The sequence below is a fragment of the Notamacropus eugenii genome, chromosome X, assembly GCF_028372415.1.
Source record: "Notamacropus eugenii isolate mMacEug1 chromosome X, mMacEug1.pri_v2, whole genome shotgun sequence".
NCBI lineage: Eukaryota > Metazoa > Chordata > Mammalia > Diprotodontia > Macropodidae > Notamacropus > Notamacropus eugenii.
Genome location: NC_092879.1, coordinates 32,379,552 through 32,407,031, shown reverse-complemented (window position 1 = coordinate 32,407,031; position 27,480 = coordinate 32,379,552). Strand labels below are relative to the sequence as shown.

Here is a 27,480-nt window from a genome sequence, read left to right as displayed (position 1 = left end):
GCGAATAGTAGGTGCTTAATAAATGGAACTGACTGATTGATTGATTGATTGACCATGTCTAAAAATGTATGTCTCATTCTGTATTTGAAATCTACTCCTTCTCTAGCAGGAAGTGAGCAGCACATGGCATCTTCAGTCCTCTGAACTACTGATTTAATCACTTAATCAGAGTTCTTAAGACTTTTAAAGTTGTTTTTCTTGTTACATTGCATAAATTGTTCTCATTCTGCTCACTTCCCCCTACCTCGGTTGCAGAGACCTTCCTTGCTGGTTGCCTCTGAAGTTGTCCATTTCGTCATTTCTTATCACGCACTAATGTTCCATTATATTCGTATAACATAATTTGTTTAGTCATTCCCCAATAGGTGGACAACACTGCTTTAGTTACAGCTTTGGCTACTGTGAAAAGAACTGCTATAAAGTGCTTTCGCACATATGGGTCCATTTTCTCTTTCTTTGATCTCTTTGGGTTATAGACTTGGGGGTAGTATAGCTGAAACAAAGGGACTATGCACAGCTTACTGGCTTCTTGGTTATATTTTCAAATTGCTTTCTACAATGGCTGGACCAATTCACAGCCCCATCAACAATGCATTAGTGTGCCTGTTTTCGTAATTTTATTCGTCATCTTTGCCATCTAAAGGGTGTGAGTAAGGTGGAACCTCTGAGTTGCCTGCATTTGTATTTCTTTAATCCTTAGTAATCAGAAGCATTTTTTCGTATGGTTGTTAATAGCTTAGATTTCTTCCTTTGAATACAACCTATTTATAGCCCATGACCAATCGGGGAATAATGACTCTTTAGACTGACTAGTACCTTTGGAGAATATTTAGAGAGGTATGAAAATGGACCTATCTTGAAAATAAATATAGATTTACCCTCTTTGGATCTAGGGGCATTTTTTCTTCCTGTGAATAATTTGGATATGTAAAGCTTGATGTATTGACGTTATGAGTTCTTACAGCAACCTTATATACTGTAAGCTACATATAGCTTTAAATAACTTAGACTTGTATATTATTTAATGCATGTGCTATCTATATATAGCATATGCAGATGCTTGTATATGCTTATGTACAACATAAGAGAACCTTATGTACTGTTTCTGCTATTTTCCAGCCCTGAAATTCCTAGGTCTTTGAATAGGGCATTAATAGAATGTGAAATTCTATCCCATACTGGATTGGTCATCAAGGCAGTATGCAATTTGCATTTGACCTCAATCAAGCTTTATATATCCTATAAGGTAAAAAAGCCTAATGGGATTCAACTCCAAATAGAACATTTGAGCGTCTCTGTTATATCTTGGGTCTCGGTTCAGACTCTCTCCAATGCTCTTCAGTTCTGTGTAGTTTAATAAATGCTTGACTTAATGTTATTTGTAATCCAGATACTAGTGCATAAGGTAAAACAGCCTGTTTTGTCCACTCCAGTACTCTGTATTGTTTCCTTGTGCCCTAAAATGACTGACCGTCTTGCTATAGCTTGCTAGGGGTATGGTTGATCACACACCGTATGAGTATTGGGTGTCCCAAAAGTTTTAGTGCTGGGTTAAGCTTTAATAGCTTGAAGCCTATGTAATAGCAAGAAGTCCTTAGTGGCCAAAGCCTTACAGCGGGGTTAAGCCATTCGAATTGAACCTTTCCCTAAGACTTTTGGGATGTGCTGTATTAACTTCCTTTTCTGCAGTCTCAACATGGTCAGGAGGCTTTGTTTTCTTCTTGGAAAGGGGTCTTATGCACCCAGATTTCCATGTAAACATCTTATCAATCTAAACTGTCCTGTTTTTCTTCTTTTTATAGGTGCAGGAGACATTGTCTCAATCATGATAGGCAATCTGAAAGGTACCAAAATTTTGCAGTCTATTCAAAGAGGTATACAAGTAACCATGGTCATCGAAGTAGGGAAAAAACACGGCCCCTGGATGAATCATTATTCGATCTTCTTTGTCTCTGTGTCCTTCTTCATCGTGACGGCTGCAACCGTGGGCTACTTTATCTTTTATTCGGCTCGAAGACTTAGGAATGCCAGGGCTCAAAACCGGAAACAGGTTTGTAATGGTCTTTTGCTGAGTCTTTTTTATTCCATTGGTCTGTTTATCAGTAGTTTGAACATTGCCTATTTCAATGTACTTGTGGTCTCTACTGTATACCTCAGTGGTACATAAAGTGATCTCTGGGTTGGATAATGCCAACACCATGCATTCCCATGGCCTCCTAAATTTTGCAAGACAACCCTGTGATGTAGTGGTATAAGTGCTATGATTCCCACTTTATAGTTGAGGAAGGCAGTCTTCTCTGAGCTGTAATAACTCCCCAGCATCACATAGCTACAAAGGGTCCAAGGTAGAATTTGAATCCACGTCCCCTATCTCTAAGTTTAGAGCTCTGTTTGCTAACCTCTCCCATTTTATGTCAAGTAATAGTAGCTTTAAGCGTGTCAGTTTCCATCCTCATCCTCTTTTCATAAGTAGTCAAGGAAATTAATCCTTGACCAAATCCTCTAAGACCTCATTTAGGGAGTATAGTAAGTACTCTTTCCAGTATAGAATGGTGAACAGAGAGCCCGCCTCTCTATTCACTGTGCCTAGAAGCGCAGGCCGATCCACGCTTATTAAAGTCCTACCTCAGACACTTATTAACTGGGTGGTGATTGGTAAGTTACTTAAGCTCTAAGAGGTCCACTTTCCCTATCCATAAAATTGAGATAATAATAGTAATAATTACTGTGTGACCATGAGCAAGTCACCTAACATCTCTGTGCCCGAGGCAACTTTCCTAAAGCACTAAGTTATGGAGCACCTGCTGTGGTTGAGGGAATTTTCTCTCATTGGCTGCTGCCTAATGAAATCACAGTTCTGGTTAAAGAAAAAAAAAGTGCTTGGGGGGATATGTGGGTGGATTATTGATTTGCAAATTATTCAAAACATTGTGAGTCTTTCTCATTTCACATTTATTCCCCTTGCCACCCTCTCGGGTCCCAAGCTATACCGGAGTGTGGGTGGAAATGTGACTGTTGGAGCAAGGATTCTTGACTGATTGTGTGACTCTGCATTCCAAAGATAAATGGAAATCATTTGGGGGACACCTTTTAAATTATATTTTGTAAAGTGTCATGCTTTACAGTTATGATTCCAAGAAGATAGCGTCATTTTTGGTCAAGATGGTAACAGAAATATGGTGCTAGAAGAGCAGTGGGAAGTCAAGCATGCTACTGAGATATACCAGAGCTTTGAAGTGGGCCAGTGGTGGGGACAACCTTTTGGAATTGGGTGAGGAAAGTCAATAACCTGTGACCAAACACTCCCACTACTGGGCATAAACCCCATGGAGGTTAAAGACAAGAGGCCCCAAATGTACCAAAATATCCATAAACAACGCTTGTTCTAGTAGCAAAAAGATTTCCATTTTGACCCTAGAATTAACCATTTCAGCATGCCACTAGCCGCTCTTCTTCAATCTCTTTCTTCTTTGTCCCTCCAAACTGTGCCAACCCAAACCCTAGGCTACTCTCACCATCTGCCTCCGCTTCTATTAAAGTGTTGTCTAGCATTAATCGAAGAAATCTCGTAGCTTTGGTGATTGGGTCCACTCCAAATGAGCAGATCTTAATTGGGCCCTCACTGCAGCAAAACAATCTTTTTTCTCCTTCCTAATTAATTAATTCTCAATCAAATTTCCCACAACAGATGTTTCAAACCTTTACTGCTCTCCTCAAACCTGCCACAGCAGCCCTTTTTCTACCCACTCAGCCAGAGGACCTCAACTCATACTTTGCCGACAAAATAGAAGCCATTTCCTGCCTGCCCCGCACCCCATCCCCCAGCTCTTACTCTCCTTCAGCCCATGTATCCATGCAATTAATTCCCAAGAGTTTCTTGTTGAAACTACTTCTACTGTATTTCTTACTTCCATCCCCTTCATTCCACTCGAATAGCCAGTTCAGGCCCTTATTGCTCCCCACTCATATCATTGTAACCAACCTCCTTCCTAATTGGTTTCCTGTATCAAGTGCCCCCTCATTCCAATTCATCTTCCTCTTGGTTGTCAAAGTAATATTTCTGAAGCTGCGGTCTGACCATGTCACTCCCCTGCTCAATAACCTCCACTGGCTCCCTGCTAGCTCTAAGATCAAATACCAGTCTATTTCTCTGTTTAGCATTTAAAGCCCTTTACAGTCTAATTCCAACTTACCTTTCCAGACTCACTGTGTATCAATCCCCTTCATGCTCACTCTGGGACAGCCAAAATGGCTACCTTGCTGCTCCTCACATGTTCTATCTCCCACCTCCTCACCTTTGTACAGTCTGACCCCTGTGCTTGGAATGAATACACTCTCTTCTCACTTCTGTCTCTTAGAATCCCTAATTTCCTTCAGAGTACAGATCAATCACTACCCCCTAAAAGAAGCCTTTCCTGATTTCCCTCTCAACCCCATCCCAACTAAAATGGCCTCATGTTTATATTTTGCATATCATTATGTAGGTACATGTTCTCTCCTTAGGAATGTAAGTTCCTTGAAGATAGAGACTATTTATTTTTTGTCTCTGTAACCCCAGGACCTAGCTCAGGACTTGGTACATAGTAGCCACCTAAGAAATGCTTATTTATGGTTTGAGGACCCACATTAGTGTGATAATAGATCTGCTGAATTATGCAGACAGGAGCTAGCTAATTAATAAATTGATCTGACTTTGCCAAGGGTTATTGATGCTTGGGAGGTATTGGGGCACGCCTAAGCTGATGCCTTAGAACTATGGATTTTGTTGTTGGTTTTTGCATTTTTGTTACAATAGCAGAAGTAGTCATGGCCCTGTTTTGTGAATGAGGAAACTGGTTCTCTAAAAGAGAGGTAAGTTTCTGATTTAGAGCTTCATTATCACTGACCATCATCCACTTTACTAAGCGCCTAATTGGATGTGCATGAGCTGGTGCCAGAGAGGCACTGGGTATCTGTTCAGCCCATAAATAATAGAAGAAAAGCTCTATGCCAAGACAGAAATGGATAAAAAAGGGTCTTCATTATGGCTGAGCATCCATCGCCTGGCTGATGTCCATTAGCCATTAACATAGATGTAGATGGTGCTTATTTGGGACTTCTCGATTTAATGATTTTATTAAATGATGGCTTAATATTTCATGGGCTGTTAGCACCTCTAAATGATGTGTGTTTAAGCTGAGAAGAGGGATCCTGAGTATTTACTGTCTTGTTCCCTGGGAAAATTGTTAGCACAAGTGTTAGAACAGGCACAGTGTATTCTTTTACTGATAAATGTGAACTCTTGAGCATACACATGCCACTGAAGCTTTGAATTTCCACTCATATTCAAAAACCGGCAGTAGGTAATTAGTTATAATAATGGTTAGCAGATAGGGGAGTCCTTCCCTCTTAAATGCGCTACGCTTCTGACCCCTTAGATCTAACCCTAACCTGGGGGTCCATGGACTTGTTTTTTAGAAATACTTTGAGAACTATCTTTCAATATAGCTGGTTTCCTTTGTAACCCTCTGTATTTTATGTATTTAAAAACCCAATTCTGAGAAGGGGTCCCCAGGTTTCTCCAGACTGCCAAACGAGAAGGGGGTATTCACAACACACAAAAACAAGGTTGAGAACCTCTGTCGCAGACTAGTTCCTAGGCCGTGTCGGCCCCTGTTTGTGACAGAGCCAGTTCCCTGACACTACCAATTTAACTGTGGCAAAAACCAATCTCTGTCTTTAAAGCCAACTACATAAAATCTTGACGTTGATGCAGGCAAACTTTATTTTCCCTAGTCAAATCATGGAAGCCAGCAGCTCTTGTTTAACCCCCTAAAGGTAACATCAGGTGTTTGGCTAGTATTTGAAAGCATTTTCTTCCCTACATTATTTTAAAGCTCTTGAAGGACCACTTATGGCAGTGGCTCCCATTTAGTAGTTCAGGAACCTGGAGGAGTTCACAATGGTGGTCCAAAAGGTTCACGCTAAAAATTCTTAAATGACTCCTTAAGTAGTAAATAATTATAGAATATTATGTGTAGTATATTAAATTTCTCCAGGGGTTCGCAACAATTTTTGGTTGTTTTTGAAAAGGATTTACAGAACAAAAAAACATTGGTAAGCAGGAACTCATGGCATAGGGGAATGAATTCTGAATTTGAAGTTAAGATTTGGAGTCGGATGCTAGCTCTGCTCGCCGATGCCTGTGGGACCTTGTCACTTCTTGCAGGGCCTCAGTTTCCTCATCTGGAAAATGAGGGAGTTGAATTCTGTCAGAGTCTTTTTTGTGTGTGTTGTGGAACCCTTTGTGTGGGCTAGCGAAGCCTATTAGCCCCTTTTTGAAATCATGTCTTGTTGCCTACATTCATAACTGAAAGAAATTCTGACTTTCTATTAGAAATAGTGAAAGTAAAGATGCCATTTCCCCCCCCCCATCAGAGTTTCAGTTTACATGCTGAATTCTGTCCCTTTAGGATGTGTGGACCCCAGTTTAAGAACCTTTGGACTAGATAATCTCCCAGGTCCATTCTAGCACTAATATTCTATCACTCAGATCTTACATGGCCTTTGTTTTAGAGGAGAAAACATCTTTATTGGTTTGAGCATCCAGAAGAAGGCCTCCAGTCTATCTCACATGAGGATGGCTTAAAGGAACCAGAGATGTTTGGGCCAGAGAAGAGAAGGCTTGCAGGGTATATTAGCTGCCTTCAATTATCAGGAGAGCTGTTATATGGAAGAAGAATCAGTTTTGTTCTGCTTGGGCCCCAAAGGGCGGAACTATAAGCAGTAGGTAAAAGTTGGAAGGAAGTAAATAGAGGGTTGAAATTTGAGCTCTCCAGAAACATAGATGAGCTGGGGGCATGGTTCTAGCAGGGGCTAGATAACCTCTTGGGCGTTCTTTTTCAGATGCACCTTTTGATTAGATGCCTGTTGAAATTCCTTCCAGCTCTGAAGCTCTGTAATTCATTTGTTAAATGCCCCATCATTTGTGATCATTTAAAGAATCTTGAAATTTCCCAAAGACAATCCAGCCAGCTTGGACAGCTTAGTACCCATTTACAGTGTCTGTCCAAAACACAACACACACACACATTTATTTCTTGTGATACAGTAATATTCTTTTACCTTCATATTTCACAATTGGTTCACATTTCCCAATTGAGGGACACTATTTTGCTTCCAGTTTTTTGCTACCACAAAGAAAGTTTCTATGAACATTTTATGATATAAATAAATATGTATCTGTATACACACATACATATATATATATTTACATATATGGGGAAGGGAGAAAGAGAGAGAGAAAGAGAGGGAAAGAGAATAATGGAGGGAAGAGATTGAGGGGACTTTTCTTTCTCTACTTGACAAGAGTGAGATCTAATAAGGAAAGTTTTCCAAATTATATTTTTCATGGAAGAAATTGGATTAGAGCTCTATAAAACTAGGGGACATCTGTAATAAATAACTTAAAAACTGCAAGTTTTAAAAAGCTTCCTTTGCCCAACTTTATGTAGCATAAGCTGGGTTTTTTTTGTGACATGACATTTAAACCATAATGAGAATGTATAATTTTCTGTGGCATTTCTTAAGTATCTAATATGTGCTAAGAGAGTTTGGGGTTTGGGAGTCAGGGCATCTGGCTCTTAGCCTCAGCTCCATTAGAATGACCTTAACTTAGTCATTCTTCTCTATCCTTATGCCTTTCTATATGTGTGCCTCATCTGGAAAAATAGAGATAATGCCCACCCTGCCTCTCTTAGCAGGTTTGTTGTGAAGATAAAAGTAGACCATTGGTTGAAGTCTCTACTTTTTTTCAGAGCCCAAGACACATGCCATGAACAAAGGTGATGTAGCCACCCATCTCCATTCACTCTACCCTTCTTAGTTGTTTATGTTTGTTTGTTTGGCATTTTGAGGGTTTTACTCCACAGATTTTTTTTACCCCAATTCCTTTCCACTGTAGGCTAAATATTATTATAAAAGGCATAGACCTATAAGTTTCACATTTAGATATTCTCTTTTTTTAACTGTGTTTATTAGCATTATAATTTGGGCTCTATTTAAAGAAGGTTATCTCTTTTAGCATTTACCCATTTACTTCAGATTTGTGCAGATCAGTGCTGGGCTCACAGGCAATATTGCTTGCCCTGAATTCTTGGAAACAAGAAAACAAACCAGACTAGACAGATTTGATAAAGTTGATAGAGTAGAGCAGCAGGTCCTCAGAGGTCAAGTGCACCTCAAATTGTAAAGAACTTGGATGGGCAGTCGTATGCTCCTGCTTCAGTTTCCTGTCTCTCCATGGTGTTCCTCCCATTCCTCAAAGAAAAGAATAACACTGAGCAAAAAAAAAAAAAAAAAAGTTTAAGAGACAATGGACTAGAGAAATAGTAAAGGAAAAGTACTTCCTTCTGAGAAGTGAAATACAGGTATGTCAGGGGCAACAAAATCCATGGCTTGCTACTGAATCCGGGTCCAAGTGGCCATTTTAATCAGAGCTGGGGCTTAGGTGAAAAGGATTCCCTTTCTAAATGGTCAAGACCAATATAAAAAAAAGAGCTCTTGATTAAACTACAAAATGAAACCAGAAATCACCCTTAAATGTCTATACTATACATCTATAATTGACCAAATCTTTTTGAGAAACCTTGACTAAAATCTCCCTGAGGCTTCTGACTGGCTGTCTCTGCATTAGAAAGGACCAGGAACATTTGATTTGGCAGGTAGAACACAATGTCCTTGTCTTTGTTTGCCCCTGTGTCTTTATTCCATCTATTCATCACACAGGAAGAGAGAAGAAACTTAAGAGTTTGAAAACTGGAGAGCCAGAAATTCTACAACCATTTGGTACCTATTGGGCAAAACCATTACCTGGTTTATAGTGTCCCTCAGAGATAACAATTGAGATGTGTATGGAACGAAAAAAACTAGAATGAAAGTTCTGACAGAGGGACCCAAGACCCTGGACCAGGAAAAGACTAAGCTTGAGGACAATATTAGCTTGCTGATGTTTTGTTGCAAAGAGTTTGGCACCTGGGGTTGAGAATCTCCTGTTTGGCCAGGAGGAATTTTAGAAGCAAGATTCTGAGGGAACAACATAGGAAAACTCCTCCTAAGGGGAGAGTTTAGCAGTGTGTAACAAGTAGGGTCCCAAGGAGCTCTGTCCTGCCAAGTGCCATCCAGTGGAGGCAGAGACCCATCCAGCAGAGCCATATCATGATATCATGGGGCTACATTGTCAGCGTCACAACTTGCCCTTCCACTCTTGGGCCTTGGCCACGTGTTCCCAGTGGATGTGCCTTTCCATATATATTCCATCCATGGGTCCTCTCTTCCTACTGGTGTTGTATCTGTATGAGAATCTGCCCCAGGTTTATGGGGAAAATATTTTGTTGCTGCCTTTCTTACCATGCCTTTTCATTCAATGCCCTTGCTTTGAACTCATTGTACCCTCTGGCCAACTATTAGAAATAAATACATCTGGATCCTTGGCTATAGTTTGTTATTTTTTTTTGGAACTGCAGATTCAGAGTATCTTGAACCTGTGGCAGCTATTCCCTGGAGTAGCTGCTCTGTGAGTTATGGGGGGTAACTCCAGGTGCTACATTTGTAAAGATTTTACCCAGTATCTCCCACATTACAGTAGTTTGTACAAATGAACCAACCAATTGTAGTCTGCTCCACTGGACACCAAGGTGCAGATACCTCCTGATCTATTGGCTGTAGAAGCAAAAAATTACCCCCAAGGGACAGCAAAATCATTTGGGGAGACTTCTGTTTGGGGGCTGCCTGGAGACATGCTGCATCAGGGAGCAAAAGGAAATCACTAAGAAGCTTTAGGAAATTGAGTCATGAAGCTCTAATCTCTGGTGGGCAGGCTTCAAAGGTGTCCCCAAGAAAGAGCACTAACATACCCATTCCTGACATCATTAGCTTCTAGGTCACTAATTTGTATTAAAAGCGTATCCACTGAAATTAGTGAAAATTGTCGGAATTTTTTTAAAAATCTGTTATGGAGTCATAGAATTGTTTCAAAGAAGTACAATTTCATAACTTTCCAATAATGCAGTCACTTAACCTACTTTAATCGTTCTGTACTAGAAGCCCTGGGACAATCTGCTTAAACAAATAGGTGAGGCCACTGAGTAAATCGAATGTAACTTACATAAAGAGCCCGAGCTGCTTTCAAAGCCAAGTACCCGGAAGTCTTAAGAAGTGTCCAAGGTGCTTAGACCAAGCAGTAGCAACCTTGAACATTCCACTCCCAATAGTAGTCTATCTGGCCCTCATTTTTCTCCAGTGAGAATTGATTTCCTGACACCTCCCCCATAAAAAATGTTGAATGTCATTTGGGTTTTTTTTTTAAGAGAAGAAACAAAAATTAAAAAACAACAACAAAACCTTTCTTCTCTGTTATTTTCCCTCAAGCTTGTCTGAGGGGGAAAGGTGGCACATTTCCCTTAAACCGAAATCAGACTCCCTCTTAAAGGTAAAACTCCAACTGGTTGGGAAATGTACATAATGAGCAAACAGGTAGTTTAATCTGTCTCCTCCCCCTTGCATGTTGTTAAGCATGTTTTCCTTGTTTACATTTTTACCTTTGCACATTTAATTCAACCAAGTTCCGGCTGCTTAGTTAGGCAGCCAAGTTGGCAGAAGTTCATCCTGCCTTGCACACAGCCCAGGTGCAGCAAGCCCTCACTGTGTGATTTCTAGAAGGTTAGGGCACAGTGGGACCGTCAGCCTCAAAAATCCTGCCTTAAAACAATATGACCTCGTACTCATTCAGCCTTGGGCTGACAGTATCCCATCTCTATCACTGTGAAACTTTAAGAAAATCACTTCAGTGATTTTCCTCAGTGCCTCAGTTTCCTGATTTAGAAAATCAAGAAGTTCAGCCTTATCATCTCTGAGGTCCCCTACAACTCTAAAATTCTGTGATATTTCCCAAATAATTTTATTAAAAGTATGATCAAGGTTCAGGAGTTGATGAGCATTATTTTGACATTTTTGGTGGAGAGAGAAAGCACTTTTATATTAGTATTGACAAGTGGTATAAAAAATTACCTTTAACTGGTATAGTAGAAGGGAATGTTTTGACAGGAATTGGAACAAATTATAGTATGTGCTTATTACTGAACAAGATTGAGTTTTCAGATCTACTTCCTTTATATATTAAGAACAACTTGATATACCAAGAATTAAAAATGATACTAACCAGATTCACTTAATACCTGGTCTGAATTGAAAGAGACAATCCAAAAGTTCCTTTTTTTGCTGCCCTCCCCTCTTTACAAAGAAGGCTATAGTAGGAAAAAAAAAAAAAGAAGGGATGGGATCAGCTCTGATAATTGATCTTTGAAGTGGTTAGCTCCCATTCCTTGGCCCTCAGGCATACTCTTTCACAGAATTTCAGTTGCAAAGGAAGTCAGAACCCATCCAAGTGAACCTCAAATGTGGAGAAGGATCCTTTCTACCATATACGTGATGAGCTTTCATCCACGCTTTTCGTGAAGACCTCCAGAGAGAAGGAATTCACTACTTCAGAAGCCAGACTATCCTCCCTCTCTCTGTCTGTCTCTCCCTCTCTCTCTCCTTTTCCCCCCTCCCTCTCTCTTTCTCTTCCTCTTCCCCCCCCCTTTCATCTTGAACTAGTATTTGATTTCTTTGATGCCCTAGGCAACTGAGTTACAGGAGAATTGCTGCTCTGCATCAGTGCTGATGAGATCACTGGCCCCAAAACTGCTGATGTCAGGCCTAAGTCTACTTTTCTGCTACTTCTCTTAGTTCTGCCCTCCAGGGCCAAGCAGAACAAGTCTAAACCCTTCTCCATGCAACTACCTTCCAAATACATGAAGATAACTCTCCCAAGTCTTCATTGGATAGAATGCACAAGGATTTCCTTGTGAAGGATCTATAATATCATTAGCATGGAAACATCTCACTGTGGAAACAGCATAGTGATTTTTCTGTTAAATCCTAGAAAGTTACTTGAGATGCATATGTTTTTGTTTTTTAATTTTTGTTTCTTCTCATTTAAAAAAATGACTTGCCTAGGGTGAAACAGGTAGTGTCAGAGATGAAGTTTCAAACCAGGTTTTCTTGACTCAATGCCTAACTAATTCATTACACAGAACTGCCTCTAGTGGAAGAATATTGGTATTAGGATGATAAGCTTTGTTTCAGGCCGAAAGGTAGGGTTAGTAAAAGGTTCCCAAATATAATCCAATCTTTTTTCTCACTTTTCCCTTCTGAGCTTAGGGTAAGCTTTTCCAACCAACTGTATATCATAGTCTGAACAAGAAGCATTCTTTATCCACTTGGTTTTTCCTGTGTGGATAGTTATGTCAGACTTCTATGAGTTATTATAGATCTCCATAAGGCTCTGAAATATTCTAAGGCTTGATGTAATCAGCACAATATCATCCACAAACAACATCCCAAGGACCTTATCATCTGTAGGGAGTCCCTCTTCCATCTTGACTCTGTGCTGGCCATCTTCCATGATAGTGGTAAGCCTTTTTGGGGTAAGTCTACTTATTTCATGCCTTACTTGGTACTCCTCCTTGGAGGGAAGTAAAATAAAATTATTCCTATGGCTCTGTCATAATACATGATGGGAAAAGAGATACCTTGTTGGAGAAAACCTTCAAAGTCCTATTTTGTTCTCCAAAAGAAAGTCTCCAAAGAAGCAAATATTGTAGGTCACCCAAAAGGCAATGGACATGGAGGACATGATTAGGCTACAGCATTTTGCTAGCAGCTCTGTAAGACAGGGGTGGGGAACATGCAGCCTCAAGGCCACCTGTGGCCCTCCAGGTCCTCAAGTACAGTCCTTTGACTCAATACGAGTTTTACAGAACAAATCCCCTTAGTAAAAGGATTTGTTCTGTGAAGCTTGGATTCAGTCAAAGCAGCACACTTGAGGACCTAGAGGGCCACCAGTGACCTTGAGACTGCAGATTCCCCACCCTTGGTGTAGCAGAAGTAGTGATAAGATAGTAAGAGAACAAGGTACAACTGAAAGAACAGGTGGCCCAGTCATGTGACAGCAAGGGATAACCAATGGAAAACCCACAGTGCTCGATTGGTATCTACCCCAGGTTGAAGTTTTGACAAAGGGCCCCAGCATGTCAAGTGAAGCCTCTGTGGAGGATTTGTGGGAAGATATGGTGAGAGAGACTTGTCTGGGATGAGAAAGTATTGATGGATTGTGATCTCTGCCACACCAATGAAATAATGGAGACACTACAGTGATCAGTGGACCCATATGCATTTATTATTCTTTATTACTATGTGCCAGGCACTATATCACTGTCTTGACTCATTGAGCTCATCTTTTTAGATGAATTGTTGATTATGTAGCCATACCTCCCACATCTTATCCTGGTCCCACATCTTATACTGGTACATCTTAGGAAGTCAATTTATTTGCACTCAAACATAAACTTCCTATTGAATCCTTACAAGTTCATCTTATTCACTTTGGTCCAACACTCTAGCCTGGGGGGCTGGTAAGCTAAGAATAATTTTTAAAATATTTTAAAATAAGATTGTGTTGTAGCTAAAAATGTCAAAATTCTTCTTAGCTTACGAGCGGTACAAAAACAAGCAAGAGGCTGGATTTTTTGGCCTTTGGTCATCATTTAATGACCCCTGCTCTAGCCTTTGGAGATTTTTTTATTCTTCTCCTGACTTATCAGCTATCCCTCTTTTTTATTTTTTAAAACAAATTTACTATTTGTTTTTTAGCTTTTTTTAGACTTGAATTCAAAATTCTCTCACTTCCAGTCCTTCACCTAGCCATTGACAAGCCAAGCAGTTATACATGTGAAATTATGCAGAACATATTTTCATATTAGCCATGTTGAAAAAAATAAGAAAAAGTAAAAATAAAAAACTTTAATCTGCACTAAGAGTTGATCACTTCTTTCTCTGGAGATAGAATTTTTCATCATGAGTCCTTCAGAACTGTCTGGGATCATTATATCCATCAGAGGTCAACTATCCCTCTTAGCTTTGCATTGTTTGGGCTTAATACCTGGAAAGTCTTTTAAAAATGCTTGCTGATCCATTAATGAGTGTGTCTTCATCTCAGTCAGTCACTGATAAAAATATTAAATAGCACAAGACTAAGCACAAATCCTTGGGTCCCTTTATTAAAAGACCTTTTTCCAATTGGACAGCAAGTCATTAATGACTAATTCTTCAGGTCCAGCTTCTCAACTGATTTTAAGTTCACCTAGACCCATCATTTCCACAAGAATAACATGAGACCCTTTTTGAAATTATTAGCCAACATGAATGTGCATGGTGCTTTTAAAAAGTTTCCAGAGCACTTTGATATTCAGTTTCTCATTTGATCTTCACTACACTATGAAATAGGTTCTATTGAATTATTATACCCTTTTATGGTGAAGTGGATAGAGCACTGGATTGGAGTCAGGAGTTCAAAGCCTGCACACACACACACACACACACACACACACACACACACACACAGACACACACTCTGTATGACCCTGGGCAAATTTACATACCTGTTCTTAACCTCATTTTACTCATACGTAAAATAGAAATGATAATATCACATACCTCCCAGGGTCAGATGAGATAGTGTATATAAAGTATGCTATAGAAATGCTGGCTGCTCAGTTTAAGTTAGGTGACTTGCCTATGGTCACTCATTGTCAGATGTGAGACTTCAGCAGATCTCTCTAGCGGCCAGGTCCAGCAATTTTTGTATTCTGCTATCCTTCCATATTATTTAAATTAGACACAAAAATTGAGATTTATTTGCACATAGCATGTCCCAGAAATCTTAGTGCAGTCTTAAACTATTATATCTGTCAAACCTTAAAACTTTTTGGCCACCCTGTATATAAAAGGCGGTGAAATGTAGCATATTTGTTATTGAAAGTGAAGTTAGAGCTAGAAACACTTTTATTCTTGTTGTTTATGCTAGGCAAGAATGCCCCCCCCAATAAATAGTCATTCTGATGCCCCACTTCAAATGCTTCTCTTACTTCTGTGGTTTTCCTCTTGTGTGGCATTTGAGGAAGAAAATAATCAAGAAGGAGGATGGTTACCCAAACGTCACTTAAACTTGGTAACCCTAATGTCACCTTATATCTCTTGGACATATCACATGACAGTTGAAGTCCAAAGGGATATACGTGGGGATTGTGTCAATTTTTCTCCTGTTTACAATTGCCAATGCTTATTCTAGATTTGTAATGAAAATCTAACAAAAATGCAAGGAATTTACAGAAATGCAAATTATATTTGTTAGGTTATGGTCCCATGCTACCTTGTATGACTAAGTTTGTCATTGGATTCCTGACATCTAAATAAAACAATTTAAAACTCACTAAGGCATATGTTCAGGTAATTGGAAAAATTCATGTTCATTTTTGTCTTCATGTACCTAAACTGAAGATTGATGTTTGTTTCCACATAACTATAGCCAAGAGGCTCATGAGACTAGAGGGGGCATGTAAGGAGAAATCTATTACTTTAGGTCTAGATGAAGTTACTGATGGGAAAAATCACTGAGTCATACAGATACAGAACATGAAGGGATCTTAGAGATCATCTCCAGTTGGCCAAATAAGGGAATAGGCCCCAAACAACTTGCCCAAGGTCACGAGTTAGTGGATAAAAGTGCCACAGAAACTAGGTCTTCTGACTGCCCTGAGCCTGTTGTCCTTTTTTTGCCTCTATCAGTTAGGTCCCCTTAGCTTTCCAGTTCTTGCTTTGGGGAATAAAGGGGAAGTGGATTTTGGCCCTGATTCCCTCCCTCTAGTTGGTGATGGTCTTTCATTCATTCTCTCACTCATTCTGCAAGTATTTATTAAGTACCCACACTGTGCCCAGATGTATGCTACTCACTGGGATGCAAAGTCAAAAACAAGTCCCTGACCTCAAATACGGAGAAAATAATAGGTACATAGGTAAATGTGAAATATATAAGTGATTTTCCAAGGGGAGAGCCCCCTTTATCATATGGGTGATAAAGACAGTCGTAATAGTAGGAAGATAGTAGCGGTGGTGGTGGTTGATCCTTTGTCTTCCAAAAGGACCAATGACATCATGGGGTGATGTCTTGACTTGCGTGTGAATTGGATTTAAGTGAGGCAGGACTGGAAAAAGTCAGTTAACCTCACTCTTTCCTCCAGAGTACTTGAGCCACGCATCGAAGGAAGCCAGGGATTCTAAGAGATGGAAAAAGGGCAAGTTCGTTCCAGGCAGGGTGAACAACCAATGCAAAAGCATGGAGATGGGAGATGTAATATCACACATGAGGAGTAGCAAGTAGTTCAGTTTGGCTGGCAAGTAGAGACCCTGAAAACAGAAGCCTAGAATGGCAGGCTTCCCTTTCCATCAGATCTCCCATAAGACTTGATTACGTAACTCAATAATGTACTTAACATTTAATATCTGGTATCATAGCTCTCTCTGTTGGTGTCTTTTCTCCCTAAGACTCATTAATCTCTTTAAGTAAATGAACCATATTTTATATCTCTTTCGCATCTCCCTCAACACAAAGCTTAGTATTCTGCACACAGTGTAATGCTTCATATTTGCCATCACATTTGTCTCACTTGGAAATGGGGGTATTTCATGTCAGTGGGTTATTAAAGTCTCTTCTTTGTAGCCTCATTTAAATTTAACTTTGTTACAGCTCAGTGAGTTACATGGACAGTTAATCACGTATGAAGACATTATAGGGAGTAACATCTGGGTTTGAACTTTGTCTTTGTGTCAAAAGGCAGTCTAGTCTCATGTTACATAGAAAACCTTAAAGAAATAATATTTTAGTAGGCTGAAACCTGCCTAGTGAGATGTATCAAAAGTTGATTCTGTGTGAAATAACTTTAGCTCAAGGGTACTGAATTTCATTTTATTTGCTAGCTACCACATTTAAGGTGGCAAATTTGAGCAACTACCATGTTGGCATACTGAAATTCTTCAAAATCTTTATGAGGTTGAAATGATGCCAGATCTATCGGGAAAGTACTGGCTCCCCACATGACTAGGGAAGGTCAGGAAAGCTGCCACTGAGTAGAGGTTAGGGCCCTCTTTCCCTACATGACCTTCCAGCTATAGCTACCATTCTTTTCTTTTTTTAAAATTTAATATTTATTTTTCCCAACTACATGTAAAAACAATTTTTAACATTCATGTTTAAACATTTTGCCTTTAATTACAGTATTTTAAAACAAATATGCTTCCCTCTTTTAAAATATGGTAGCTGAACTCAAAATTGAAAAAAAAACAAACAAACAAACCAGCTACCATATTTTAAAAGAGGGAAGCATGTTTCTAAAAGATTTCCATCCAGAAGGTTAAAAAAAAAAACCCCAACACCTTTTACACTTGGTATTTAAGTAAGATGCACAATGGTGTAGTTTTTGGACTTAGAGTCAGAAAGACCTGGATTCAAGTCTATGACACATACTGACTGTGTAACCCTGGACAAGTTATTTAGCCTCTGAGTGCCTCAAGTCACATCTCTTATACTGGAGACTTGTTTATCTGTGGCAGTAGAGGGAGTCTTTCCACACCAAAGAAATCCCCCTACCTACCTCCCCAAAAAAAGAAAAGAAAAAAATATAAATTTTAGTCTTTTATTTAGTTGGGAAATTTACTGGGTTCAAACAAAATCACTTCCCAAAAGTACTAGATATAAATGAAACCTTTCTATGGCTAACTGAGATCTTTTACCTAAGGAAAAAAATTACTTTCTTTCATGTGACTTAACCGATATTTGTCATTCCTTTTATATCTCATTTCTGTAGAAAAAAAATACCATTTTCCTCACTTTTATTTAATATGTTTTATGACAGAGACAACTGAAAGCAGATGCTAAAAGAGCTATTGGGAAGCTGCAGCTGCGGGCTCTGAAACATGGAGACAAGGTACTTGGAATGCTTTGAATTGCTAGGGTTATTTAAAACACCAACATTGAGACCCTGAAGCGAGTTGCATTTTTTTCTGGGTTAAGTGACCTGCCCAAAGTATCAGGCCATATTTGAACTCAGGTTCTCCTGACTCCAGGGCTGGTACTCCATCCACTAGGGCGCCATGTAGTTGCCCCTTACAAGTTACGTTTTCCAACAAAGCATACTAGACATTGACTTCTGTAAGTCCAAAGTGTTTCCTGAGCGGCCACCTAGAGTACTGGATAGAGGGCAGCCAGCCTTAAGTTAGGAAGACCTAGGTTTGAGGCTTTCTTCTTGTATGTACTAATTAACTTAACTTCTCAGTGCTTCTGGCTACTCTCTGAGTCATGGGTCTTTATTGGTAGAGGGAATTTCCATACCAGGAGTTCCCTCCACCCATGAAACCACAGCTGTGAACTCCAAAACAAAAATATATCCTCATCTCCTTGATGTCTGAGTGGTCAAATATGAATGACAACTTTTCAGGAAATAGAAAAGCTAGTCCTAAACTAGTATCAATTAACAAAAAAGTTCCCCATTAGAAATCTGGGTAGAGTTTCTATAAAGGGTGTTTTGTGGATTACAATTGATGCTAAAAGATCAAGAGAAGTTTTAAAATCAGTTCCAAATGTTCCTGTAGTTGTTACCTCTTTGGTTGGCCAAATGGTCATGCCTTTTGAAAATTTACTGATCTATATGTATGATGCCTTCTCAACAGGTGTGGGAAGGGGTGAAGGAAGGGAAATAATTTAGAACTAAAATTAAAAATGAAGAAGAAAAAGGAAAAAAGAAGAAAATTTACTGGTCTAGTTGGAACTTGTAAATTAGATAGTCCTTTGGTGATACTTTCTTCTGTTGTGTTTCCCATTCCCAGAAGAAGTTGCATCTGCTATATAGATAATATTCTGATTTTACCATATCATTTGATGGATTTTTAAAAATCAAAGTCCTCGTAATAAATATCAGAGAACTTGAGAAAATAAGAGAAAATGAAGAAACAAAAGGTCCAAATTCTTAAGGAAGAAAAATGGGAAAAAGTAGGAATGAAGAAGGTTTGGTATTATCTGACCTTGATACTAATTAAGAAATACAAATGCAGATCAGTGGATATGATAGACAAACGAGACCCAGAAGCTGTCAAGCACAATAACCCAACATCTAGTAAACCCAAAAATACAAGTAGTTTACTTGGGAAAAGACTCCCAGAAAATCTGGAGAGCAGTTTATCCAAAAATTAGGTCAAATCAGCATCTCACATAGCATAACTCAAAACACTCTAAATAGATGTGTGACCTGAGCATCAAAAATCACATCGTAAAAAATATTAAAAGATATCTTTCACAACTATGGCTCAGGAGAAATTATTAACCAAGCAAGGATATATAGGTGATCATAAAAGAAGAATAGACAATTTTTATTCCATACACCCAAAAAAGCTGGTGCAAAAACAAAATCATTTTATTTGTTGGGAAAACATCTTTCCATCAAACCTCTGATAAAAATCCACTATCAAGATATATAGGAAATTGATGCAAATATATAAGGCCACCATCACTTTCCCAATAGTCCTCAAAGGAAATAAACAGTTTACAGCAGAAGAAATGCCAACTACCAGCCACTGTATGAAAAAATGTTACAAATCATTAATAATAAGAAAAGCAATGGAAAATAATTTGGAACTGTGATTTTAAAAAAGTAACTGAATTGTTCACACATTGCTGAGTCCTATACCCAAAAGAGGTCAAAAAAAGAGGGAAAAGGGCAACTAGGTAGCACAGTAGCCCTGGAGTTAGGAGGCCTTGAGTTCAAATCCAGCCTCAGATACTTACTATCTGTGTGACCCTAGGCAAGTCACTTAACCTCCAAAATTGCCTACCAAACAAAACCAGAGGGAAAGACCCCATTTCATGTACACACATATGCATACATACATGTATATTATTCATACTGTCACTTTTTATGGTATCATAAACAAAGTGGGTGTTCATCGTTTGGCGAATAAATTAACAAACTCTGGTATTTGTGTTGTAAGAAATGATAAATATGAAGAATTCAAAGAAACTTGGGAAGCTTTGAATTAACGGCAAAGTAAAGTAAGAAAAACCCAGAGAACAATGAATACAGTAACCATAATAAAGGAGAGAAAAACCACAGAGACATCAGAACGCAGATCAGTGTGATTGCTGACCCATGTTGACCCGGAGACCCGATGATGAAACAATCTTCTCCTTTCCAGTTGGAGAGGAGGGAGACTCCAAGGACATCCATGGTCACTGTGCTATTTTTTGTTTGGGTTTCGGGGGAGGAGTGGATCTAGGAAATGATAGTGATGGTTTTTAAAAGAAATTTTTCTTTAAATGATAATGAATATCTATACATTTCCTGTAGGAAACTGGACCTGATGGAGACAGCTGTGCTGTGTGCATTGAAATATTTAGACCAAATGACATCGTGCGCATATTAACATGCAAGTAAGTCTGATTTTCTTTTGTATCCTGGATAATGATTCTTGGACTGTATATTATTCTTTGAATGTAAATATTTTAAATTATTTAATGGTATTATATTCATCTTATCACTTTTATAATGGTTTATTCATCTAAGACTATCATGTTTAACAAAAGTGGAGATCAGAGTCTCTGGCTAGTTTGCCTCCCTCCTCCATTTACAATTCTGTTTTGTTTTTTTAAATATTCCTTTTACCCAGGGTTTCTTAATCTTTTTATATCCTGAACCCCTTTGGCAGCCTAGGGGAAGTCTATGGGTCCCTTATCAAAATGATGACTTTAAATGCATAAGATACAGAGGATTAAAAAGGAAACTAAATATATTGAAATTCCATTCTTATGTGTGCATATATATATATATGTGTGTGTGTGTGTGTATTTGTAAATAGTATTTTATTTTTTGCAATTACATGTAAAGATAGTTTTCAACATTCATTTTTTATGAGATTTTGAGTTCCAAATTTTTCTCCTTCCTCTCGACAAGTAGTCTCATATAGGTTATACATGTGCAATCATGTTAAACATATTTCCACATTAGTCATGTTGTGAAAGAAGAAACAAAACAAAAGTGGAAAACCACAAAAAATAAAACCCAAAAAGCAAAAAAAAGAAAAGTGAAAAGTGAAAAAAGTATGCTTCATTTACATTCAGATTCCATAACTTTTCCTCTGGCTATGGACAACATTTTCCATCATGAGTGTTTTTGGGATTGTCTTGGATCACAAAATATAGTTTTTTTTAAAGTTCACAGACTGCAAGTTAAGAACCCTTGATTTAGCCTGACTTCTACCTGGGAAAAATATGCTAACATACAGAAAAAAAAATTCTAAGTCAATATAATAATATTAGCATTTATATAGTGTCCTAAGGTTTGCAAAGCACTTAACAAGTGTTCTCTTATTTGATCTTTACAACAGCCCTGTGAAATAGATGCTATTATTATTCCCATTGTACAGATGAGGAAACTGAGGCAGACAGGTAAAGTGACTTGGTCAGGCTCACACAGCCAGTAATTGTTGGAGGCAGGATTTGGACCAAAGTCTTCCTGACTGCAGGCCCAGCACTCTGTGACTATGGCGCCACCTAACCACTTCTATAAATGTTAGCTTTTATTATTCATATAATATACACTGAACTGACTTTGCATTATCAAGGAAGACCCTGATTTATATTTCTTTTTTGGGGGAACTTTTTTTTTTATTAAATTATTTTATTTGTTTTTAGTTTTCTACAATCACTTCTATATATCTTAGATTTTTTTTTCCCTCCCTTCCCCTTCTTCCCCCTTCCCTCCTCATTCCTTCCCTGAAATAGCATACAATTTTATATAGGTTCTACACATACATTCCTATTAAATACATTTTTCACCTTAGTCATGTTGCATAAAAGAATTAAAATGAATGGGAGAAACCATAAAACAAATCAGAACAAAACATAATACAAAAGAAAATGGTCTGCCTCATTCTGCAATCAAATTCCATAGTTCTTTCTCTGGATGTGCTGATTTACATTTCTTGACAGCTTTGAGGACAGTTTATTTTAGCTTGCTTTTGTAATCATGTTCCATCCATCTTCAACTGTGTCCAGTTGCCAAAAAAAACACAGGTACTTAAGGATTTCATTATCTAAAAGGTCTGGTAATGATCTACTTTACAACTAGGGAATGTTGGGCCCAGTTACCTCACACAAAGTAGCCCTAGGTTAGCCTTTTTGCTTAGATGTGAGTGAACATCTCCATCTGAAGCTATGGGGAAGAGATTTTTGTAAGCAGAACTCAGAGGAAATTTCCCAAGTTTACTTTGACTCCTCTGTAGATAATAACGCAATGACAGATTGTATCGTATGTTCGTCCTTCGTTGCAGAAGAAGACCATGCCATCAGAGAAATAATGACATGACTTGCACTTGACTTTGTTTTGAGTGAGGGAGGGCTGTGCAGGTCACCAGCCTCACTTCTCCTCCACAGCCATCTGAATCCGGTGACCAGACATTCATCAGGATGACTAGAGATGACCCAGGATGAGGCAGTTGGGGTTAAGTGACTTGCCCAAGGTCACACAGCTAGTGAGTGTCAAGTGTCTGAGGTGAGATTTGAACTCAGGTCCTCCTGACTCCTGCACTGGTGCTCTATCCACTGCACCACTTAGCTGCCCAGATTGTGTTATTGCATTAGAGAATGCATTATAAAAGGAGAAAATGGCGGGCAGGGAGCACACACCAAAGAAAATGATAATGAAAGCTAGTTTGGATGTTTAATGCTAGGTAGAAGTAAAGTGCTTTGGAGTTCGGACAAATGGCAATTGGATGATGAGACATTTCTTTTTCTCATGTAGCCATCTTTTCCACAAGACCTGTATTGACCCTTGGCTCTTGGAACACCGGACTTGTCCCATGTGCAAATGTGATATCCTCAAAGCTTTGGGGGTTGAGGTAAATAAATCTTACATTTTGCATGCCAAGGAAGTGAAGGTATTTGCTACAAATATACTTGGGCTGCAAAGAAAACACTCTTTCTAGTCCTCACCTGTCTTGAGTATTAGACTCAGATTGTTGATCTTTGAGCAAATGTAAAAATCTTGAAAGCGTGAAGAAAACAATCCCTGATGACTTGTTTTCCTCCCTAAGGGAATGTGTGGTTCAGTCGAAATGTATAGCATTTTCCTGGTAACCTGGTGGCATCCAAGTATGCTGGAAACCCAGCTTTCAGAAAGATCTGAGACAGGGTTCTAACTATTTCTCTCTCACTAGCTGGTCTGGCTAATTTACCATCCAATTCGATTTTATTTCTTTCTTACCCTCTGTGGACCCAATTTTCTGGCTGATTATAGTGTGTTTAGAAGTATATCATTTGAACAATAAAGAAAAGCTAATGGTGATCATTTATGCACAACTACATGAAGTCTGAATTTTCTTTTTTAATGTTTGCATGCTCTCCGAAGGCTGATGTTGAAGCGGGAACTGTGTCGTTCCAAACCGCTGGATCTAACCCTAACATCAATGGATCACCAGAATCTTATTCCCCTCGTGAGGAGGATAGCCACAGCGAGACAGCCTCTTCTGGGTATGCTTCGGTCCAAGGTGCAGACGAGCCACCCCTGGAGGAGCGTGCTCAGTCCCAGAGCAAGTATTAATTCGGGTTCCTTCTCAAGCATCAGAGAGCCCCACCCCCCTCAAAGCAACTCACTCTTTACTGCATACGCTGCCCACTAACCCCTGCTTTATGGGCGCACGCCATAATTTTTTTTTTTATTGGAGTGTGAGCCTAATGTAAAACACCCACTCCCACTCTACACACACACACACACACACACACACACACACACACACACACACACACACACACACACACACACACACACACACACCCCAATATAGAAATATGTGAAATTAATTGAAGACAATTGAAAAATCAGTATTTCTACCATCACAGCAAGAGCTTAGGTTTATTTCCATGGTGATAAACTAGGCTTTAACAGCACTCTCTCATTTGGACCTTCATAACAAAGCTGTGGAGACAAGGATTATTATCTCCTTTTTCAAGATGAGACAATAGAGGCCCAGGGAAGCTAAGTGACTTGCTCTAGGTCCGACAGCTCCTCGGTGGCAGTCTCGAACCCTGGTCTTTTGACTCTTAAGTTGAATGTTGTTTCTCTTGCATTGAAATGCCAAAGGAATTGTTATGAGGTTCCTCTATATGAGAAGACCTGTCCTTTGATGTGTTCAAATGTTGGTTTGCAGGTCATTAACTATGTGCAAGAGAAACTTGTACAGAGATACTTCAATGTTCATTTACAAGCATTTACTAAGCACCTACTATGTGCCAGGCACTATGTTTGATGCTGGAAATACAAAAATGCAATCAGACACAGTCCATGCCCTTAATCAGTCAATCAGTCAACAAGCATTTATTAAGTACCTACTATGTGCCAGGTACTGTACTAGGTGCTGGGGATGTAATTACAATGAATGTAACAGTTCCTACTTTCAAGAGCTTACATCCTAATAGGGAGGCAGAATGGCATGTTCTAATGTGCTGGGCCTCAAACAACGTGACCCTTCACTGGGCCTGTACTAAAAGCCTGAATAGCTCAGGAAGACCTGCTGGAGCTTGAGCTGTGTTGACAGAGCCTTCAAGAGGCTAGGCCCACCTCTGCATCCTTAACAGTGCATGGTGTAGGCCTTTTACTGAAAGCCTTGAATTATTCCAATTAACCTGGTTATAGCTTGGAATTCCGGGACAAAATGGACAACAAGAGTTGTCAAGTCATCAGGTTTCCCTTAATATAAATCTTTGACACCTCTGTGACCATTGGTGACTTCTTCTAAGCACCATATAGAAATTGGGTTTGAATCCATTGATGACCTCATTGGAAATACTGCCATGGGAGAGAGAGCATTTCTACTTCATCTGACTCTGTCCCAGACCTAGGAAAGCTGTGCTGATTGTTCTGGAGAATTCTAATAAAACAAGTGGTTCTGCCCACTGAGATAAATTGCACACCCCCAATGATTGTTTGACTTCCCATCTTGGGGGCATGGAAGGCATAAAAGTGGGGACACAGAGAAAGAAAAATGGGCACGATTGGGCAGTTCCATTGATTGATATCTTATAAACTCAAAATACTATTTAATCAATATTTTCTTAAAAAATACTTTCTCACTGAAACTATGGGATAGGGTGGGGCTATCTGGGACTGGACCTGTGATTTCATTGGTATAGGAATGTATGATGAGGTAACTCCTTTTACCAATGCAGGTTGGCACCCTTTCTGCAATTTACAATCATTGAGATTTTCCAGGGCACTGAGTACTTAAATGACTTGTCTAGAGTTACTTGAACCCATGTTCCTGGGTTCTGAGGTTGGCTCTCTCTCTACTATGCCATGCTGCCTCTCACTGAAAACTCTAACTGATATTTATTTACAGCTTATGGTAATGAATTGCTTTGACATCACTCCCTTCAGCATTGTTATTTCATTTTGACCATGTCCTGTAGGGAAGACCAGATTTACATGCAGGAGCTGCAGAGAGAGAGGAGAGAAATGGGAAGGGAGGTGAATGTTTGGTGCAGATCTGGTATAAACAATTGCTATAGACCTATATCTCCAGTTTCAATGCCTTATACATAAACTATGCCTGTCATGGTAGCTCAGTTTGTAGAATCTGATTTCCATATGCTACTGATCTCATGGATGGTCATTCAACAAGTGTTTGCCCTCCTGTGAGCTTAAGAAAATACAAAAAAAATCGCACAGCCCTTGATTTTAGGAGGTTACAATCTAGGTGGAAAAGTATTCACAAAATAAGAGAATAGCAAAAAACAAAAAAGTGTATGGTAATATGTAAATCATAAGCATTACCACTAAAAGGAAATATGGAAGAGGAGGAAAAAAAAGGGAGGCAAGGAATTATATGATATGCCCTGTTTGGGGGACAGCAGATTTCAAGGAGAGTTAGATAGGATCCCATGCCTTCCAGGAGCAATGGGCCACTCTTAAGAATACAATTCTGAAAATAGAGAGAAGCAGCTCCAGCAGGGAGTTAGTTCTGGAGGGAACTGTCCAACGAGACTGATCTAAATGCACAGGGAACTCCTTAGCTAAATTTGGAGTTTGAGAAGGCCATATACAACATATGGAAGCAAGGGCATGTACAGAAGATGAATGCAAAAGCCTGGCACCTGTAAGAACTGTGTCAGAAGTAGTCAAGTTCAGAATGAACTCAGCTGGCAAGAAATGCTAAGAGGACAGTGAGGAGACTTTAAAGCTCTCGGACAAAAATGAGGAGAATCAACACTGGGTTCGGATAACCGCAAAGGGGAGATATTGGCAAAGTGATGGCAGAGAGAAACCAAAACTGCCCAAATCTGATTTTACTTCTATTTTTTCTGCTAAGAACACAAAGACTAGACATGACAGAACAAGATGGTGCATGTTGAGTTAAAACCCAGATAGTGAGAGTACCCAATGGACACTGATTAGTTCAAGTCACCATGCCCAGATAAATAACATCAGATTATTGATTTGGACTTGGAAGGGACCTTTGAAGTCATTTAGACCAGACTTCTTAAGAAGTGCTGAAGGAGTCACGAGTGGAAAAAGTTTACGAAGCCCTAATTTAGGCCAAACTCCTCAATTTAAAGATGAGGAAACTGAAGCCAAGAGATGTGTAGTGACATGTCCAAGGAGATACAGGTGGCACAGCTGGGCTATGAACCCAGCATGTTCCAGAGTATTGAAAGAACTGGTTGATGTGATCTGTTGTCTGAGGTCCTGGGTTCAGTGATCTTTGAAAGAGCATGGAGAACCAAACAGGTACCATAGGACTGGAAAACAAATGCCTCAATCTCCAGAAGAAAGGTAAGAGTACAGGAAGGTTGACTTTTTGGTTACTGACAAAGTTCTAAAATGTGCTATTTAAGGAATGGTTTTTGAATGTCCGGATAAGGAAATCATGATCACGAAGAGCCAAGATGGCTTCATTCAGAACAGGTCTTGCAAGACTAACCATATTTCCTTTTTAACAGGGTTACTATAAGACTGGAAAGTCAGTGGAATGCTATGGACCAGGGGTTTCTTAACTTTTTTGGGTCCTGGACCACTTTAACAGCCTGGTAAACCCATGGACCCCTTTTTAGAATCAAGTTTCAAAATGCATAGAATAAAATACAAAGGTTTGCATAGAATACCAATTATGCTGAAATACAGTCATCAAAATATAGTTTTTTAAAACCATGAGTTCATTAACCCACTTAGGAACCCCTGCTATCAACTTAATTTACCTAGATTTTAGCAGAGTGTCTCATTATGTTCTCATGAACACCATGGAAAGAGAATAGAAGAAAAATTTTGTACTCTATATTTTAGCCAATGTCTCTCAGAGACAATATATATAGTCCCTGTTTGGTAGATTTCCCCCTGCTAGTTGGAATTTCCTCTGATCCAAGCAGTGGCCACTAATCTTTTAGAGTAGCCATGAATGTAAATACAAAATTATGCCATTACAAAAGTACATCGTTTATTCTAGGGTTTTGGTCCCCTGACCAATTAT

General features: G+C 39.2%; 1 protein-coding gene across 6 annotated transcripts in view; it reads left to right on the top strand.

Moving 5' to 3' along the window:
• Positions 1-27,480, top strand: part of RNF128 (ring finger protein 128) — a 116,829-nt gene that overhangs the window by 83,288 nt on the left and 6,061 nt on the right. For 3 of the 6 annotated variants that reach the window (XM_072626555.1, XM_072626559.1, XM_072626553.1), the window contains exons 2-6: positions 1,803-2,050; positions 17,829-17,900; positions 20,313-20,395; positions 22,764-22,860; positions 23,370-23,550. In XM_072626555.1, coding sequence (XP_072482656.1) covers positions 1,803-2,050; positions 17,829-17,900; positions 20,313-20,395; positions 22,764-22,860; positions 23,370-23,550 — 681 coding nt within the window. Of the gene's footprint in view, positions 1-1,802; positions 2,051-17,828; positions 17,901-20,312; positions 20,396-22,763; positions 22,861-23,369; positions 23,555-27,480 lie in introns of all 6 variants that reach the window. The other 3 variants (XM_072626558.1, XM_072626556.1, XM_072626557.1) reach the window with 2 other exon arrangements.